Source organism: Leopardus geoffroyi, chromosome B3 (assembly GCF_018350155.1).
Source record: "Leopardus geoffroyi isolate Oge1 chromosome B3, O.geoffroyi_Oge1_pat1.0, whole genome shotgun sequence".
In the NCBI taxonomy this organism is placed as follows: domain Eukaryota; kingdom Metazoa; phylum Chordata; class Mammalia; order Carnivora; family Felidae; genus Leopardus; species Leopardus geoffroyi.
In genome coordinates this window covers 60,112,911-60,131,536 of record NC_059337.1, presented here as the reverse complement: position 1 = coordinate 60,131,536, position 18,626 = coordinate 60,112,911, and the positions used below count along the sequence as shown (strand labels likewise).

Sequence of the window (18,626 nt, the reverse complement as noted above, 5' to 3'; positions counted from 1 at the left end):
GACTATCTAGCTCCTGGTAATACATTCTTGCTTCCTTTGTACACATGCCGCTCTGTCTCCACAAAGGTTTTCTTAAGAGTATTAAAAGGGCAGGTAGGCTGGGTGGCTCAGTAGGTTAAGCGTCCGACTTCAGCTCAGGTCATGATCTCACGGTTCATGAGTTTGGGCCCCACATCGGGTTCTGTGGTGACAGCTCAGAGCCTGGAGCCTGCTTCAGATTCTGTGTCCCCCTCTCTCACTGCTCCTCCCTCACTCATGCTCTGTCTCTTGGTCTCTCAAAAATAAATATAAAAAAATGAAAAAAAAATAAAAGGGCAGGTTAGGGTGCACAGATCCTCTTGCTCCACCTACAGTAGCCTTGGTTTCTCTCTTAGAATGTGTAAAGACTGTTATTTCTTGCTTCATGCCTCAGGAGTGGCAGATTGGGTAGCAGAAAATGGTTTGTAAGCTAGTTTGAGATGAAATAGGTATTTCCCAGTAAGAGTTTGCCTTTGCCCTATTCCTTTTGTACATTCTCTTCATCTGTAGGTTGGAGGGCTGGTCCTGGGTGTTTTAAAATAAGATTTACTCTCCATGCCCAGTTATGACACAGGCCCTAATGGACTGTCCCAATGAATAAGAGATACAGATACCAACGAATGATTTTTATTCTAATTTCTCTTTTACCACTTCCTAATTTGTTTCTCAGTCTAGAACATGAAGATTCAAACAGGCATATTTCTAGTATGCCCACATAGGGAGCTTTAAAAAAGCAGGTAAAAACATATCTTTTCCTCGCAGCAACAACTTAATAACTTGCACATGTACATTTGGGGGGGGGGGGGAGCACCAGAAAGAAACACTGGGTACTTTATAGACATAATTTTTTATTAACATGGTATCCCTGAGAGGCAGATTAAGGTGTAAACGTTATTCTGATTTACAGAAAGGGAGTTGGATACAAACAGGTTGACTTACACACAAGACATCTGGAACCAGAATTCATATCTGCTGATACACCAACTGATGCTTTTTACACACAACTACACATAAATATACTAAAGACAGTAATCTCTCATTTTCAGAAACATTCTAGCACACTTACTAAACCATCTCAGATCCTGAGGCACTGCTTTAGACTGGTGTTTCTTCTATCATAATACTTTGTTCCCCAATTTTCCCATTTCTCACCCACTCAGAACTCAGTTTTGTGATTTATTTTGGAAAGTTTATCCCACTCTAATTTACCTAGTAACCCTCCTTCCTTTAAACACTTGCTGTTTCATGAAGCCTTCCTGAATAAAGAGAAAAAAATACCTCCCAGATTTTTCTTATAGAAAACTAATGCATTAGATCTTAGCATTTATGCATAATGTTACTATATTTCTAGATTTCTCTAAAACTGTTGCAGCTCTACATGTGCATTTATTGTTTGTCCATGTCAGTGTCATCTGTTTTAGACTGTAAGGACAAGGACAGAGTCTGTTTACCTTGTGCTCTACTATGAATATATGGGCAATTAATTCAATACTATTTGGTTATACATAGATCAGAATTATAGTTGTGTTTGAGAGCTTCTAAAAATAGGTGTGTACAGTTGAATGTGTGCGTGTGCATGTGTGCAAGTATTGGCAACTCCAATGACCAAAAATAATCTGTCCTCCCTGCCATTAGGCTAGAGTTGTTGGCACCAAGTGGTCTGTTTCCTAATCCATGGGAACATGGCAGTGGCTTCTGCTCAGTGCAGGTTAGTATTAAGTGCCCATGGGGTACATAACACTAAACTAGGTGTCTGGAGTGTGTGGAACACAGCCAATTCCCTACTGGCAGCTTTAACTGCTTTCTCTCTCAACATATCCAGCTGGCTTGCTCTTTGCACGTCTGGACAAGAGATAGATGAAATTCAGATGAGATGGAAGAAGAAAAAAAGATCAAACTAGATGCTCTAAATATTACTCTATTCGAGAACATCTAAGACTTGGAAGAAACTAAGAAATTCAGGGTTCATAACTCAATATTTATACAAGGTTTACAATGTTTCCCCATATAGACACCTAGGCTTTTGACAAATTCTTTAATAGGTCAGAGTCAAGGTGGACATTAAACTCTCGTGTAAGGTAAATGAAGTGTGCATGACAAATGTCATTCTGAGCACAGGCTTACATGAACACGAAGAGCCATTCTTACTTGCATTTCCTTTACTATATAAAGAGCTAGACCCACTCTATTAGAAAAGTCTCACAACTTCTCCCTGAAATGGTGCTGTGATAAGTTTTTCCAGTTGAAATACAGCTGAATAACAGGATGAATAAATAAGGGTATATATCAAAACTATAGGATCTACTACCTAGTCCTATTAAGGGAACAACATAGGCACTGAGAGGTAAAGGTGTCATCTGTCATTTCAAATACAGGCAAGGAGAGGGACTGAAATCATCCTCTCATTCTTAAGATGACTGCCTTGGGAATTCATAGATCCAGGAAAAACATAGGAACAAAGGGTGGGGTAAATCCTAGAGTGTTTCCTAAGCTAGTTGGGCAGAGAATAGGAGATGGATCTCACTATTGGCAGACTTTTTCCAACCATTTTGATATATTTCTTTTCTTTAAATTCTCAGGAGCTTACTTAGGTGCTGACTGTGACAGAAGTTTTTCTCGTGTATGGATTTCTCGGTGCTTATTAAGAGCAGAGCTTTTACTAAAGCACTTGCCACAATCACGACACCCATAGGGCTTCTCTCCTGTGTGGGTTCTATGATGTGCACGTAAGTCAGAACTCTTACTGAAACTCTTTCCACAGTCAGGACATACATGGGGTCTCTCTCCTGTATGTATCCTCCGATGTGCACTGAAATGAGAACTGTTGTTGAAGCTTTTTCCACACTCTTCACATTGATAGGGCTTTTCTCCTGTGTGGGTTCGCTGGTGAATTATAAGGCTTGAGCTCTGATTGAAGCGTTTCCCACACTCACCACATTGATACGGTTTCTCTCCTGTGTGGATTCTTCTATGGGTGATGAAATTTGAACTGTCACGGAAACTTTTCCCACAGTCAAGACATTTATAAGGTTTCTCTCCAGTGTGGATTCTCCGGTGTCTAATGAGGCGTGCACTCCTACTGAAGCTTTTCCCACAGTCAGCACATTTATATGGATTTTCCACTTGATGGGATATCTGATGCATGAGCTGGGAGTTCGGACCAAAGCTTTTGCTGTGTCTGAGATATTTATAGGGTCTCTCTCCCAAATAAGGTTTCTGATGATTTAGAACTTTACCTAAACTCCTTTCTGGGAGTGTTGATTTTCCTCTTCTCTCCCCTGGGGTCTTTTCCCACTGTCGTTCTGATCTACATTCAGTGTCACTGCCTTTACCTTGATTAAGATGCCAGGGAACTTTCCTTTCTGACCTTGCAAGTAATGTCCTATGTAGTTGTACTTCCTCAGAAATATCTCGTTTTACATTCTCTTCGTTATCAAATCCAGCCTCAAAACCTGATATGAAAATAGAATTTTAGAAGTTATCCATTTCTTCAATATTACGTGCCAGGGTTTAGGCAAGTATCACATTAGATTATTAAAGGTAAAAATTAGGAAGGACTAGATCCCAAATGACTACTATCAATTAAAATTCCAATTTTTTACTCCTCTAGTTAGTAACCTATCACATGCTTCTCATCTATTACAGGGACTGATTAATATATTCTTTTAACTCTCCTTGGATACCCACGATCTTCAGAAAATCCTCTCAGTATAACAAGTAAAACTTACCAGCTTTAAGATATGTCCATAAATGCCCAGGAAAACCCTGAGAAACTCCTATATCCAAAAGAGCTACATTGAGTCCCCTTCCCTCAAATTCCTTTATGTTGAGAATAAAAACAGAGTAGAAAAATATTTGGTGTCTTTCAAAGAACAGAAGGCTTTCTGAGAGAGAAATTTTGCTAGAGAGAAATTTGTTTCCCTAAAACATTCTCTTTTCCCATGGAAAAATAATCATGTAATGTTCCAAAAGCATTACTCTAATGTCCAAGCTAAGCTTTTAATACATTTTTAAAATTTTTTAAATTGTTTTTAATGTTTATTTTTGAGAGAGAGAGAGCACAAGTGAGAGAGGGGCAGAGACAGAGGGAAACACAGAATCCAAAGCAGGCTCCGGGCTCTGTGCTGACAGCTCAGAGGGGCTCAAACTCAATGAGCTGTGAGATCATGACCTGAGCCAAAGTTGGATGCTTAACTGACTGAGCCACCCAGACACCCCTTTAATATTCTTCTAGGAACCAAACACCAGGCTTCCCAGGCCCAGGTTATGTGAATTTGTAGATACTTGCAGATTTTCAGTTTGTGAATGGACTTTGAATTTTCAGATGTTTCAGATAAATTCTGGATCCCAAATTCTCTGAGCTAAATCTGAGAGCAAAGAAATACTGAGTGTCAGCCTGCTTATGTACCCCTGAAAGACAGTATTTCTACCCAGGAGCCCAGTCTTATGAGATGCCCCATGAGATAGAGATTTGTTAGATTCAGTTTAATCTCAAAACCTTAAATATGTGAGTATGTACTGTGAGCCTCCAAGGAGAGTAATCGAGCATTTCCTAAACGTAGAAGGCATTTTTTAGTGGAACATACTAATATCCCCATGGACATAATGCTCCACAGAACACCCTTGAGGAATGCAGATCTAAAGAACTTTTGGAAAAGAAAATTATTACTTATTAAATACTTACTATGTGCCTAAGCACTGTGCTAGGTGCTTCACCATAGTACCTCGTTTATGTCAATCTTAATAAGGTAGGTCTTAATATATAAGCAAACTTACAGGGTTAAATAACTCGCTCTGAGTCACTCGGCTGACTAATGGACATGAGAATGCAGATTCACGTACATGTATGACTCCAAAATCAGAATTATTCTTCCCACAAGGAGGGAAGCCATAGTGAAATATTTCTTTTTCTGACACAGCAGTTAAGATTCAAAGGGTCGGGGCGCCTGGGTGGCGCAGTCGGTTAGGCGTCCGACTTGAGCCAGGTCACGATCTCGCGGTCCGTGAGTTCGAGCCCCGCGTCAGGCTCTGGGCTGATGGCTCAGAGCCTGGAGCCTGTTTCCGATTCTGTGTCTCCCTCTCTCTCTGCCCCTCCCCCGTTCATGCTCTGTCTCTCTCTGTCCCAAAAATAAATAAACGTTGGAAAAAAAAAAAAAAAGATTCAAAGGGTCAATTCCCTCAGGAATCATAGACTTTTGCCCAGCTGTATCTGAAGAAAGAGGTTATCGGGTTTTCATATGTGTGAATAAAACAGATATATAACTGGTAATACACAGTGGAACTAGAGGAAAAAGCATTAATAAGAATGAACTTTAAAATCAACTTCATCGCACTATGAGTATACAGCATGCTATTTGGGAGATGTTAGCTTTCATATACCCTGCTAGGTAAATTGTCTAACAGCTCAGATGTAGACAGCAAATTTATAAAGTCTGCAGCCATCAGATTGATGCTGTAGTATGAGAAGGCAAGTCAGGTGAATCATTTATATACCCTCTGAGCTGTTTTAATAAGAAGGAAACATGGAGAAGAGATAAAGTGGTCACAAGAAGAATTCATGAGAGCTGGGTATAGAGGCCAGTCTTCTGGTTTTCAGTTTGTGGATTTTTCTCCTAAATCCCACTGCCTCCCCTTTGCTACTTAAATCTTAAGAAGTAAAAGGATTGGGGCACCTGGGTGGCTCAGTCAGTTGGGTGTCCAACTTCAGCTCAGGTCATGATCTCACGGTTTGTGAGTTTGAGCCCCACGTCAGGCTCTGCTGACAGCTCAGAGCCTGGAGCCTGCTTCAAATTCTGTGTCTCCCTCTCTGTCTGTCTCTCTGCCCCTACCCCGCTCACGCTCTGTCTCTGTCTCTCTCTCTCTCTCAAAAATAAATGAACACTAAAAAAAAAAAATTAAAAGAAAAAAAAAAGTAAAAGGATCTTACCACTGGGACTCTGGAATAAGACTGGAGCACGGGTCATGACAACCTCTAAGGGTACCTCAGTATCCTCTTCATCATCCTCAGAATCTTCTTCTATGGTCTCTTCTGCCACCTCAGCTTGCTTCTCAGCTTCAGTCTCATTGACCTCCTGGATGGGGCAAGAGGCTGTCTCCTCTTCCTGGCCATCACTGGATGGGGCAACAACCCTGGCACTCACCAAAGCATCCATTTCTTCAAAGAATGGACAGGTCTCTGGTGCTTGGCCATTCTTGACTTTCCGATAGCTGGTTTGTAGGCTTTTAAATTTGGTCCGACACTGCTCTGGTGTCCTAAGGAATCCATATTCCCATAACCGCTCAGCCACTGCTCCATACAACTGGCTGTTGCGGTGACAGTTCTGGAGGGCTTCGTAGAACTGAGTCTCACTAAGAATTGCAAGGTAAGTCTTCGTCTCTTCATAACCCCAGTGTACACCTGCCACCAGAAAAGAAATTTCAGCACCACTTAATGTAGGCTTTATAGCCTTAATTCCTCAGCCCTATCAAGTGCATGATGAAAAATCACCTAAGCTTGGGCTTCTAGGTGAAAAAATAAAAACACTTCATGTTTCCCAAATCTATACAAACTCATTATAGAATGTTTTGCTTCTCTATATTGTATAGCAATTTCATAGGGACCTTTATTCCTACATTCTGTTTAGCCATTAAAAAAGGAGGATGCAGGGGCGCCTGGGTGGCGCAGTCGGTTAAGCGTCCGACTTCAGCCAGGTCACGATCTCGCGGTCCGTGAGTTCGAGCCCCGCGTCGGGCTCTGGGCTGATGGCTCAGAGCCTGGAGCCTGTTTCCGATTCTGTGTCTCCTTCTCTCTCTGCCCCTCCCCCGTTCATGCTCTGTCTCTCTCTGTCCCAAAAATAAAATAAACGTTGAAAAAAAAAAAAAACTTTAAAATAAAAAAAAAAAAAAAAAAAAAAAAAAAAGGAGGATGCCGGGGCGCCTGGGTGGCGTAGTTGGTTAAGTGTCCGACTTCAGCCAGGTCACGATCTCGCGGTCTGTGAGTTCGAGCCCCGCGTCGGGCTCTGGGCTGATGGCTCAGAGCCTGGAGCCTGTTTCCGATTCTGTGTCTCCCTCTCTCTCTGCCCCTCCCCCGTTCATGCTCTGTCTCTCTCTGTCCCAAAAATAAATAAACGTTGAAAAAAAAAAATTAAAAAAAAAAAAAAAAAGGAGGATGCCTGGGTGGCTCAGTCAGTTAAGCACCCGACTACAGTTCAGGTCATGATCTTATGGTTTGTGAGCTTGAGCCCTGCTTCCCACTCTGCACTGTCAGCATGGGATTCATTCTTTCTCTCTCTCTCTCTCTCTCTCTCTCTCTCTCTCTCTCTCTCACTCACTCACACTTGCACCCTCTCTGTTAAACAAACAAACCTTTCCACCAGATCACTGAAACAGTCATTACATACACTGAGTCAAGAGTACAGGATGCCTTTGGGGATTCTCTGGAATTCTGATCCTAACTAGAAAATAACTGGTCAAAGGAATAAGACCCAGTCAATCACTGTCATGAGTCATCCCTAACTTCTCAGATCATTCTTTTTCCACCAGCTCTACTTCCTTATGAATTAAGTTTTCCAAAGAATGACTCAAGACCCCAAAGAACAGTCTCTTTCACACTTTCACACTTGCCTAATCCCTATTAGGACCCTTCTTCATTTGCCACGGTCTCAAAAATGCAAGCCCAGTAATAGCAAAGACCTGAAGGGTACAAGAGAAGACCTGATAGTAATGCACCTTATTATCCTTAGGACTGAAGGACTGGTTGGAAGCCAGAAAGAAGGAAGCAGCGCAGACAGCATCTCCTGTCCTGAACATTTACTAGTGCTGCAGGCCAACCCCCCCCCCCCCCGCCTTGGGGTAATATTACTTCAGTGTGATTACAGACTCTGCTCCCTGAAGGTCCCCATGGTAGAGGGAAAGGAGATTCACAGAGTCTTCCTCCCACTGGCCAGCCAACTGGAGAGGACATTGCTTCCATTATTCTCCGCTTACCGCAGGTAAAGGAGTGGGGGAAAGAATTGAAAAACAGAAAAAGCAGTGGAAAAAGATGAAAAGAACAAAGATAATGAAAATAGCAGCTGGCACATGTGCCACATCTGTGGTTTACCCTGCACTTACTCCAGTGACAAAAAGAATGAAAGATCTTGAGAAAGGAAAAAATGGAAGATAGGAAGACAAGAAGAGTAGAACACAAAGTAACAACACATATAGTAAAAAAATGAAAGGAAAAAAATCACTTCACGGTGAAACTGCAATTTTACAGATGTAGTCCTGCTGCCATGCCCCATTTTACATGTGAGGTAACAAACTTTGAAATGGTCAGATAACTAAGGTCGCCTAGGTGATGAGTGGTCAAGATTAGAAACAAGGCCTCCTGACTCATATTTCGGTGCTCTTTCCATAACAACATAGTTATACAACTTATATCAACAGTAATAAATAACACTTTAAAACAGTTCCATAGGCAAACAATATTTCAACAAAGTGTTAAAACAAGATTTCTTACTATGTGTGTTGCAAATCTCATAGAGGAGTCTTAGAAAACGTTTCTAACTTTGGGCAGTCCTTCTCTAGGCTAGGCTATGTAGAAAGGAACACATAATAAATTGACATTGAGAAGTGGGGAAATAAAAGATAAAACACCAGTTTGTATAAGGTGCTCAGTAAATATTCTCCTTAAAGCTAACATAGTTCTGGGTTTTTCTCAGCAGTAAATGATTTTATAATCAGGAAAAAAAAATACATTTTAATATGGAAATGGAAGAAATGATACTTTTTTTTTTTTTTTTTTTTTTTTAAGTAGGCTCCATGCCCAACGTGGGGCTTGAACTCATGACCCCAAGATGAAGAGTCCACATGTGCCACTGACTGAGCCAGCCAGGGGCCCCAGGAATGATATTCTTTTTAAGAGCTCTCTAGAATTTTCTAAGTGTACTTCTTTAAAATATCTAAAATTATTCCCTACTTACTATTATCTAATTTTCCCACAAAAGAGAACGAAATACAGATAGAACTGAGAAGGTACCTCTTTGTTCTGTTTAAGTGACAAAGCCGACAGGTGACATTAAACTTGCTGACTGCACATTCAGTCCCATAACTCCTCAGATCTAACCACAGAACCCCCAAAAGGAAAACTTCTTACCACTTGGGCTTCGAAAAAGAACAGGTGCAGTCAAGTTGTCGGGGTCTTGGGGGGTGGCTTCCTGGACCATTTCATCACTGTCAGACTCTTCAGCCATGGCCTCTTCTGCTCCCTCATGCTGCCAACCCCCCTGCCCTGGCTCCTCAGTCTCAGCATCACTGCCCACCAGGCCAGAGTAACAGGCTCTCTCTTCCAAGCCATTACTGGGCAAGGCAATAACCTGGGCACTCATCAGGGCTTCCATCTCTTCAAAGAAGGGGCATGTCTCAGGTGGGTGACCACTCTTGACTTTCCTGTAACTCTTCTGGAGACCTTTGAACTTGGTCCGACATTGTTCGAGGGTCCGAAGGAAGCCAAACTCCCGGAGCCGCTCAGCCACAGCTCCATACACTTGGCTGTTTCGGTGACAGTTTCGGAGAGCCTCATAAAACTCAGTCTGACTGAGAATTGCAAGGAGAGTTCTGGTCTCTTCATAGCCCCAGTGCACACCTGCTACCTTCTCATCCTCAAAGCCCCAGTGATCCTGTTCCACCCAGGTCCTTCTCTCTCTCTTGGATGATAACAGATCAGCATGCATTTGTCTATCTCCTGTGTGACTGCCTCTTGAGAGTTCCTTCTCCTTGGAGCCCAGAGCAGGGACCAATGGCTCTCCTTGCTCCAATCTGGAGACCACACCGGATTTAGGAAATGGAAATCCTGCTTGCAGGGAAGCAAACAAAGGATATCATAATTTGGATTGATCATAAAAACACCTCTGAGTTCAGATCTGCCTTTTTTTTTTTTTTAATCCAAGAGGCTTTTATAAAGAAAGTTTCTAAGTAAGTGTTTTCAGAAAGTTCAGTGGGTTGGAGAAAGTACACAAAACCTCAAATAACGAGAATATTTTCCAGTGCAGGGTGACAAGAGAGGAAAAGGTTCTGTTTGCGTGTTCAGAGCAAACAGTTATGCTCCATGTTGCTCCCTAGCCTTCCTCACCACTTACAGGCAGGTCTTGGTACTGCTGGGAACAGGCACCTCCTGTCTCCTGTAAGTTCTCTGCTTGGGGCTAGAAAACTAAACTCAAGAGTGATTTCAAGAGAGAGAGGAGCAGGCGTGAGGGGGGGTGGGCGGGACTTCAACTCATCATTTCCTTCACACTATCACCAAGTTCTAAAAGTTTTTCACTTTAGTATGTCCTCTGTTCCTCTGGCCACCATCCAAGTCTAGACTCCTTATCCTCTCACACCCAGATAACTGCAACAGTCACTGTCCTGCCTGACTCCAGGTTCTTGCTTCCTCAGTTCAAACACTATACTGTTGAACCTTAACCTGAATGCCTACCACGCACTATCCATTCATATCAGACTCCCCTCCAGAATGCAGCATACATTTATTCATCACTTTGTGCCTTTCCTTTAAGTCCCTCCTATCCAAATGGAACCCATTCTATGAGAAGCTATATTTGCCAAAGCCCCCCATGAGCCTTCCCTACTGCCCTTCCTCATCACCCACTCTGCCAAACCCCTACTGTACTCACACAACTTGAGTAACAAGTCATTGTTTGGCATGGTTTCAATACAGTTAAGTTGAACACATATTTGCTTTCAATCACACCATAAGCTCTTTGAGAATAGGCACCTTTGCTTATTGCAGAGTACCTTGCAAGGCATTAGAATACATGTAGGTGTTCAATAACTGATTAATTCTGCAAGTCTCTATGTAGAATTGCATCTGAATTACTAAACAGGCCCTTACAAACTGCTGAGAAGGCTAGCATCTTAGACGATAAGATCAGAATTCAAAACAACCTCAAGTTAAATGGTTAAAAAAACAAAAAACAAAAAAAATGGAGTTCAACCAAGTACAAAGAAGAAAAACGAGTTCTACAAAATCAGGTACAACAATAAGCACTAGCCACAAAGACAATGGGAAAGCTGTAAGAGTCCTGGGAGTTACCAAGTAAACAATGATCACCAAATAATTAGTTGAGCTATACTGAAAGAGAACATAGTGAAATTCAAAAGTAAAATTCCTATTCTGCCTGTACCTACCAGGCCCCTCCCTGGAATAATATAATTTAGTTCTCCACAATTAACATAATATTTGGAAGATTTAAAGGTTCCAAGGGAGAATAACAAAAACTTAGTAAGTTTAAAGAACAGCACTTCTGGGGAAGAGCTTAAGGAAATAAAATACAGTTTAATTTGGAGAAGGAAAATGACTGAAAGGAGGCTGTGCCTTCAAGTATAGAAAAGAATTTTTATCTAGAAAATACTGACCTAGTATCATCATTGCCAAGAGGAAATAAAATAGTTCCAATTCTGAAAAAAATTGGGGAGCCATCCTCTGGCAGACTCGTCAAGAAGAAATATGAGAATACTATAACAGAGGGCTAAACTACATACCTTCAGGAGGTCTCCAACAACTGCATACTCTACAATTTCAACTCAATTCCTAAAATCCCTTTCCCACTCACTATTCCCAACCCTACTTCCCAATTTAGAATGGCATCCTATCCTCCCATATGAATCTACTCCTCACCGCTCCTTTGAAAAGGTCTGAGCTTCTCCTTTGGATTCATCTGCTCCTGTGGTCTCAGGTCTGGGCTTCTTGCCCTCTCTTTCTTGGTTACACCCCTGGGCTGGGGTTCCACTGACTCCTGCCGAACACTTAATAACTCTCGTGATGATTTCAGGGGTGTCATCTTCTCCAAGCGCACTTCCTGCCCCTTCACAGAGACTGTGACCTAGAAACAACCCCCATTAATTGTCACTGCAAGGTTATAATGAGGGGCACTCCCAGAGGAGATTATTTAATACCCCAAAAGAGCTCATCCTCTTGGGACATGGCTAGGGTTGGGGGGAAGGGGAGAGGGTTTAACAGTGAACAAGGGTCTTTCTTACTCCATGAGCTTAGAGCAGCTGGAACTCCAGAAGGAAAAGATCAAATTAGTAAACCCAACTACAAGCTAAAAAATACTTCCCCTTTCTTCCCTCGTAAGTAAAAACACCGTTAAACCATGAATAACTCATTGTGACAGGGTAGCAAAGGTACACCCAGGTAGCATCTCCAGACAAGCTCTATCTGAAAAAGTTACCTGTTCCAAGACCAGAAGAATGAGCATCACCAAAGGAGATTGTGCCCCTCTTTAAACCTGCCTATATCTTAATTGGGCCCTTTATCCTTGCCCCTTCCCAGTCACACACTTTAGAATTCCCCCTCCCTTCTCACCGAACTTCCAGGTCTTCCAGGCTCTCTTTCTAAATCTTCCACCAGAGCCACTGCCTCCTCTCCACTTTCTGGACATTGCTCCTGTACCCAATCCTGGATCTCCCCAGGTAAGATGGTCAGGAACTGCTCTAGCACCAACAATTCTACAATCTGCTCCTTGGTGCGCACCTCCGGCCTTAGCCAACGACAGCAAAGTTCCCAGAGTTGGCTGAAAGCCTCCCGGGGCCCAGCTACCTCCTGGTAGTGAAATCTCCTGAAGCGCTGTCGGAAGGTCTCAGAGTTAGGGCCATTCCCTCTCAGAGTGGGTTTGGCCATCATTCACAGCAGAAAGCAGCTCCCCTCCACTTAAGGGTTCGAGGGCTTACACCTATTTTCCCATGTCCTTGGAGAATCACCTGCAGATGAGTCTCTCACTGTAAGAAGAGTTTCTTCCTAGGGTAGAGAGAGATGGCACTATCAGAAGAAATACACTCATAGGTCTAAAGTCTCGCCAAGAGCTGGCCTGCTTTCCCATATACTCCACATGGCCATCTGAGGTAGCACCAACTTCAGGATAGCAAGCCAAAACTGAACATGAAGGAAAGAGACCTTTCAAAGGCTGCATTTCTGGGTGACTTCCACAGCAGCCCCGGGAAGCAGCAGAGAATAAAGTACTGTCTGCTCTTCTTCCACCTCCCCCCAAATCTGATCCCATTTAGCTCCCCTGACCAATGTTGCAAACTGAGTTTGAACCATATGGGAAACCTGGAGCTTGAGAGGATCTAAAGGCAAGTCACCATCCTGCTGAAGGCAACAAAAAGCCTCTGTCCAGCGGGTCGCAGCTGATCTCTCCCAGTACCTCTGCAAGTCCTTCCAGAGGCCCTTTACATCCTCCCCGCCCCCTCAGACTCCACAACTACCAGTTCCCACCCAGGACAAAAATCAAGTACTGAATACTGGTCTTTGTTTTCCCTCACAGCAGAAGTAAACGATCAGCAACTGTTCGGGAATTATTGACGGGAAACCTCGCGCATTGGGAGGACTGGTTTTGGTTCCTGAAGAAGGGCCGGTGGGCGTAGGGAGTCACACACAGTTGGTGGAGAGAGGGAGTCCGAGAGGGCAGTAGTAATGGGTCTTCTGATGACGAGTTCGGTTGCTGGCCAGGGGCTCGGAGGGCTGCGAGGTTCGCGGGAGTGGGGCTCAGCTCAAAGAGCGGCGGGTGCGGGATTCCGGCCTCTTTGTCTTCGCTCTCTCCGGCCAGGTCACTCTCGGAGCTGTCGTACAGTCCCTCCAGAGGCCTCCGACCAGGCCAAGGCGCCCTGAGAGCACCCTCCGACTACCCGTGAGAGCGTCTCCCTCTCGGGGCTGACCCTCAACCCACTTGCATTTCTGCCCCCGGGCCTGCCTCACCCTCTTAGGGTCGGGCCCCAACCCGGCTCTGCAGCCTCCCAGTCCAGCTCTCAAACCGGAAGTCCGAACGGGCGCCTCGGGCGCATGCGCAAGGGCAACTACGGAGACTCCTCCAACAGAGCCCCTGCAGCAGCGAGCGTGTGAGCCCAGCCGAGCGCGGCACACTTCCGGGACGCGGCGCGCCTATCCCGTACCCTTTCCCTTCCACTCTTCCCGCAGTTGTCCTGCCACTTGGGATTCAGGACGAACAGCCTGTCCCAGGGGCCTGGGCGCTTGCACAGAACGCAGCATTCGCCTCCGTGTTCCTTTGGAGGGGCGCTGCAGGAGGTGGCGACGGATATAAGGACTCGAGATCCGCCGCGGGAATGATCCACGAACTACTCTTGGCTCTGAGCGGATACCCAGGGTCCATTTTCACGTGGAACAAGCGGAGTGGCCTCCAGGTACGTTCGGACTCAGAGCGCGGGAACTCGCGAGCGCATAATGGGCGTACCCAAGCCCGTGCCCGGGGGAGGAGTTTGCGAGGGCGGGGGGTGGGGCTTGCAGAGGCTGAGGCGATTCGGAGGCGTGTCCCTAGACTGGTCACGGGGGAAGTGCGGGAGGGGGCCTTTGCGCGCGGTACGGCATCTGGAGAGGGCTGGGCCCAGGCTGGGGGATGGAAGGCCGGTGCCGGAGGGCCCCGCCTTCGGGACGAGGAGGGAGCTCGCGACCGGGCGTAAGGTTGAGGTGTCTGAGCGCGTGTTGCTGGGGAACTGGATGTAAGGCGAGTTTCACCCATTTTCACGCACCCATTTGCAGTGCTTTAAAGTGAGTTTTGAAAGCTCGTCCAAATACGTAGCGCCTAACATAATAAGAGGTCAGCTACTTTTGTTGTCTGAAAAATGAATGAGAGTGTTTCCCTCATTACTCCTTTCGCTGGAAATTTCTGCACTAGGAGAATTTGGAAGGGAGGCTTTCACGTAACCAGAAATGTTTAAGGAGGAAGGGCTAGGTACTGTATGCATTATCTCATTAAATCTGCAGGATCACCTGTCTCCATTTCACAGATCAACTTCCTGTATCTGGTAGCTAGTAATTAGCGAGCTTGGTCTTGAACCTCAGGCCTGCTTGGCTATGGTGTCTGAACCACTCTTTTCTGCTTTTTTTTTATTATCCAGTCCTCTCAATAACTTAGTAACTTAGGTATTGTTAGCCCTTATTTACAAAAAAGCAAACTGAAGCTCAGAGAACTTGTGGCGGCTAGTCCTGGTAATGGCAAGATTTGAGTCTAACTCTGTCATATCACAGTCGTGCCTATTCCAAACCAAGCAACAGATTCTGAACTATGGAGAACAAAATGATAGTTACCAGAGGGAAGAGAAGTGGGGAGATGGGCTAAATAGGTGATGGGGATTATGGAGTGCCCTTGTGATGAGCACTGAGTGTCTTTATATTGTACACCTGAAACTAGTATTACACTTTATGTTAACTAACTGGAATTTAAATAAAAACTTTAAAAAAAAGTCATGCCTATTCCTGTAAGAATTGCCAGTATAGGCTGCAGAAGAGCAGAAAAATTCTTTATAAAACCTATAAATCAGATTCCTCTTGTTATTTATTTTCCCCTATAAAACTAACAATGGCAGGCATAAAGGAAGAAACTGTATAGGATGTATTTGTGGGTGCTTGACTGAAGTAAAAAGATAAAGTATAGGAAGGATAGTTGCCTTTCTTTTTTATAAAGTCTCAAGTCTCCATTTTCCTTATTAAAAAAAATTTTTTTTAAATATTTATTTTTGAGAGAGAGAGAAAGAGAGAGAGAGAGAGTGGGGAGGGTCAGAGAGAGAGGGAGACACAAAATCTGAAGCAGGCTCCAGGCTCTGAGCTGTCAGCACAGAGCTCGATGCAGGGCTAAAACTCATGAACCGTAGGTAAGAGCCTGAGCTGAAGTCGGATGCTTAACAGATTGAGCCACCCAGGTGCCCCTGGATATTTTCCTTCTTAAGGTGTCAGCTTCAAAGTCACCCCAGAAAAATGTTCTCTGACCATCTCTTTAAGTATCCTCCCCTTATGCCATTATTCTCCATTACAACAACTTATTTCCCTTATAGGACTTATCACAGTTTATATTAGTTTTTACCTGTGTATAGTCTTTCTCCCACATAGGTTGCCCATAGCAGCGAAGACTACAGTGGTTTTCTTCATCTATGTAGCCAGCACAGTTTCTGCCACTTGGTAGGTGTTCAGATATTTGTGGAAGAAAAGAAGACTACTAAAAACAGAAAATATTGATACATTCTGCAGTGTTTTCACATTTGAATAAAGGGAAAAATTGTCATGAATGCCTAATGTTGACAAAATTCATTTTATTGTAATACTGAATATGCGTACACCTTAACCTAAGTATAAGCTCAAATTTATTTGAGTGTAAGCTCAATTTATTGCTCTTAAAAAAAAACCTGTAAAACCAAATATTTTTACGAAGTAAACAAAACTACCAAATGGATGCATTCAAAATGATGTTAATCTAATGCATGGTTTCTCAGCCTGGTTTCTTTCTCATTGTTGACATTTCGGGCTGGATAATTCTTTGTTGGGGGTTGTGTCCTGCCTGTGCATTATAGGGTGTTAAGCAGCATTCATGGCCTCCACCCACTAGATGCCAGTAGTACCCCTTGAGTTGTAGCAATAAAAAATATCTGCAGGTATTTACCAAATGGGGCAAAATTGCCTCTGAGAACCAGTCATCTAATGTGACATAACTATTGTTGTGCTGAAACTAAATCCCCAACATTGAGTTTAATAATAGTATGACAGCTGCAGATGTGGCTGCATATTCTGTTTTGACTTCAGTAAGTCTAGTATGGAGAATGCCTGTTCATGTAAGTAGGTTGCACCAGATGGTACCAATAAATTCAAGGTATTGTTTGCTGTTTCAGAATAGCTAGACCTTGAACTTTTGTAAAACTCTGCCACCAAAGCACTGCTTAGAATTCCGGTTTTAATGGGAGCATCACTTGATAACTGGGTAGATCTGTGTTAATAATAAAAAATTACTGGGGCACCTGGATGGATCAGTTGGTTAAGCGTCTGACTTTGGCTCAGGTCATGATATCGCGGTCTGTGAGTTCACTGTGAGTTCGAGCTCCTCATCAGGCTCTGTGCTGACAACTCCGAGCCTGGAGCCTGCTTCAAGTTCTGTGTCTCCCTCTCTCTCTGCTCCTCCCCCACTCATGCTGTGTGTGTCTCTCTCTCTCTCTCAAAAATAAAAATAAACATAAAAATATTTTTTAAAAAGTAATAGTAAAAAATTGCTACGTGTATCAAGCATTTGCTATGTGCATGGCTTTACATGCATTAACATTTAACCTTCACAATTGTTATCTCCATGTTATGGGTATGAAAACTGAGGCACAGGCAGGTATTATAACTTGCCTAAGATTTCAAGCAAGTTAAGAGGCAACTCATGGTGGCTTCTTTTTTTTTTTTTTTTTCTTCGAAAGGCACAGGCAAGGCTTTACTGGGGGCTATAGATCCAGCCTGAAGGGACACATAGCACTAACAGAGTACTTAGACTGGCCTCCCAAAGACATTGTAAATTTTTTTTAATCTTTTTTTTTTTTTTTTTTTTTTTTTTTTGAGAGAGAGACAGAGTGAGAGCAGAGGAGGAGCAGAGAGAGAGGAAGACACAGAATCTGAAACAAGCTCAGGACTCTGAGCTGTCAGCACAGAGCCTGATGTGGGGCTCGAACTCACAAACCTTGAGATCATGACCTGAACCCAAGTAGGGCACTTAGCTGACTGAGCCACCCAGGCACCCTCCAAAGACAGATTCTTAAGCATTTAAGTCATGTTACCTCATAAGTTATTAACTGGAAGATATGGTTAGCAGTGATATTAAAATCTGTGTTAAGTGGATTCCTAAACAAATTATTGTGGATTCAGTAACAGAAAAATTCTTCTTTGCCTATTTATTACTGCTTTTATTGTTATGTACAGATGGCATCCACGGGCGCACCTGGCTGGCTCAGTTAGAAGAGCATGTTACCCTTGATCTCGGGGTTGTTACTTAGAGCCCCACGTGGGGTATAGAGATTACCTAAATAAATACAACTTTAAAAAAAGATGGCATCCACAAAATACAGTACTCGCAATATAAATATGCAGTATGTTAAGTTCTTTGGGGATAGTAACTACTTCTGATTTTGTTCCCTATTTAAACTAGATATGTTAACACTGTGCCTTGGATAAGTATGTGTTCATTAAAAGTTGGTCGAAGCTCCAGGGAAGATACACAGTGGCCAATAAACAAATGAAAAGATTATCAATATAGCTGATCATTAGGGAAATGAAAATCAAAAGCACAATGCGATACTACTTCTTACCCATTAGAATGACTTTTATCAAAAAAACAGAAAATAGCAAGTGTTGGTGAGGTTGTGGAGAAATTAGAACCCTTGTATATTACTGGTGGGAATGTAAAATGGTTCAGGCCTGTGGAAGACGATGTGGTAACTCCTCAAAAAAATTAAACACAGAGTTACCAGATGATCCAACAACAATTTCACTTCTAGGTATACACTCAGAAGAAGTTAAAGAAGGGACTTAAACAAATATTTGTATACCCATGTTTATAGTATTAGTATTCACAAGAGCCAAGGTAAAAATACAAGGGTAAAAGCAACTCACATGTCCCTTGACAGATGATTTGGATAAACAAAATGTGGCACAAACATACAGTGCAATATTTTTCAGTCTTAAAAAGGAAGGAAATTCTCTTACTTGCTATAACATGGATGAAACTTGGAGACACTATGCTAAGTGAAAAAGCCAGTAATAAAAAGACAGATATTCTATTTCCAATGTTTTAAAGTACTTAGATTGGTCAGAAGTATAGAAACAAGAAATAGAAGGG

The 18,626-nt window shown here is 43.1% G+C and overlaps 2 protein-coding genes across 9 annotated transcripts in view; one reads left to right on the top strand and one right to left on the bottom strand.

Moving 5' to 3' along the window:
* Positions 1-846: 846 nt before the first annotated feature.
* Positions 847-13,814, bottom strand: ZSCAN29 (zinc finger and SCAN domain containing 29). Of its 8 annotated transcripts, none has more exons than XM_045447979.1 (6): positions 13,733-13,814; positions 12,344-12,775; positions 11,654-11,858; positions 9,134-9,829; positions 5,945-6,415; positions 847-3,470 (listed from the first exon to the last, which is right to left on the bottom strand). In XM_045447979.1, the coding sequence occupies exons 2-6, from the start codon at positions 12,659-12,661 to the stop codon at positions 2,602-2,604; spliced, it is 2,559 nt and encodes an 852-aa protein (XP_045303935.1). In that variant the 5' UTR covers positions 12,662-12,775; positions 13,733-13,814; the 3' UTR covers positions 847-2,601. The 8 variants fall into 8 exon arrangements, with proteins under 8 accessions (XP_045303935.1, XP_045303932.1, XP_045303933.1 ...); XM_045447976.1 differs by having other exon boundaries at positions 13,088-13,784; XM_045447977.1 differs by having other exon boundaries at positions 13,273-13,784.
* Positions 13,815-13,821: 7 nt separating this feature from the next.
* Positions 13,822-18,626, top strand: part of TUBGCP4 (tubulin gamma complex associated protein 4) — a 37,250-nt gene continuing 32,445 nt past the window's right edge. Inside the window, exon 1 of the mRNA XM_045447983.1 lies at positions 13,822-14,175. Within this exon, the coding sequence (XP_045303939.1) occupies positions 14,098-14,175 (78 nt within the window). The 5' untranslated portion in view covers positions 13,822-14,097. The remainder of the gene's footprint in view (positions 14,176-18,626) is intronic.

Coding starts and splice junctions, on each gene's coding strand:
- ZSCAN29 (XM_045447979.1), bottom strand. CDS start 12,661: ATGATGGCCAAACCCACTCTGAGAGGGAATGGCCCTAACTCTGAGACC. Junction 9,830..11,653: donor CAGACCTTTTCAAAGGAGCG/GTGAGGAGTAGA, acceptor CCCTGCAAGCAG/GATTTCCATTTCCTAAATCC. Junction 3,471..5,944: donor CTTATTCCAGAGTCCCAGTG/GTAAGATCCTTT, acceptor TTTTCATATCAG/GTTTTGAGGCTGGATTTGAT.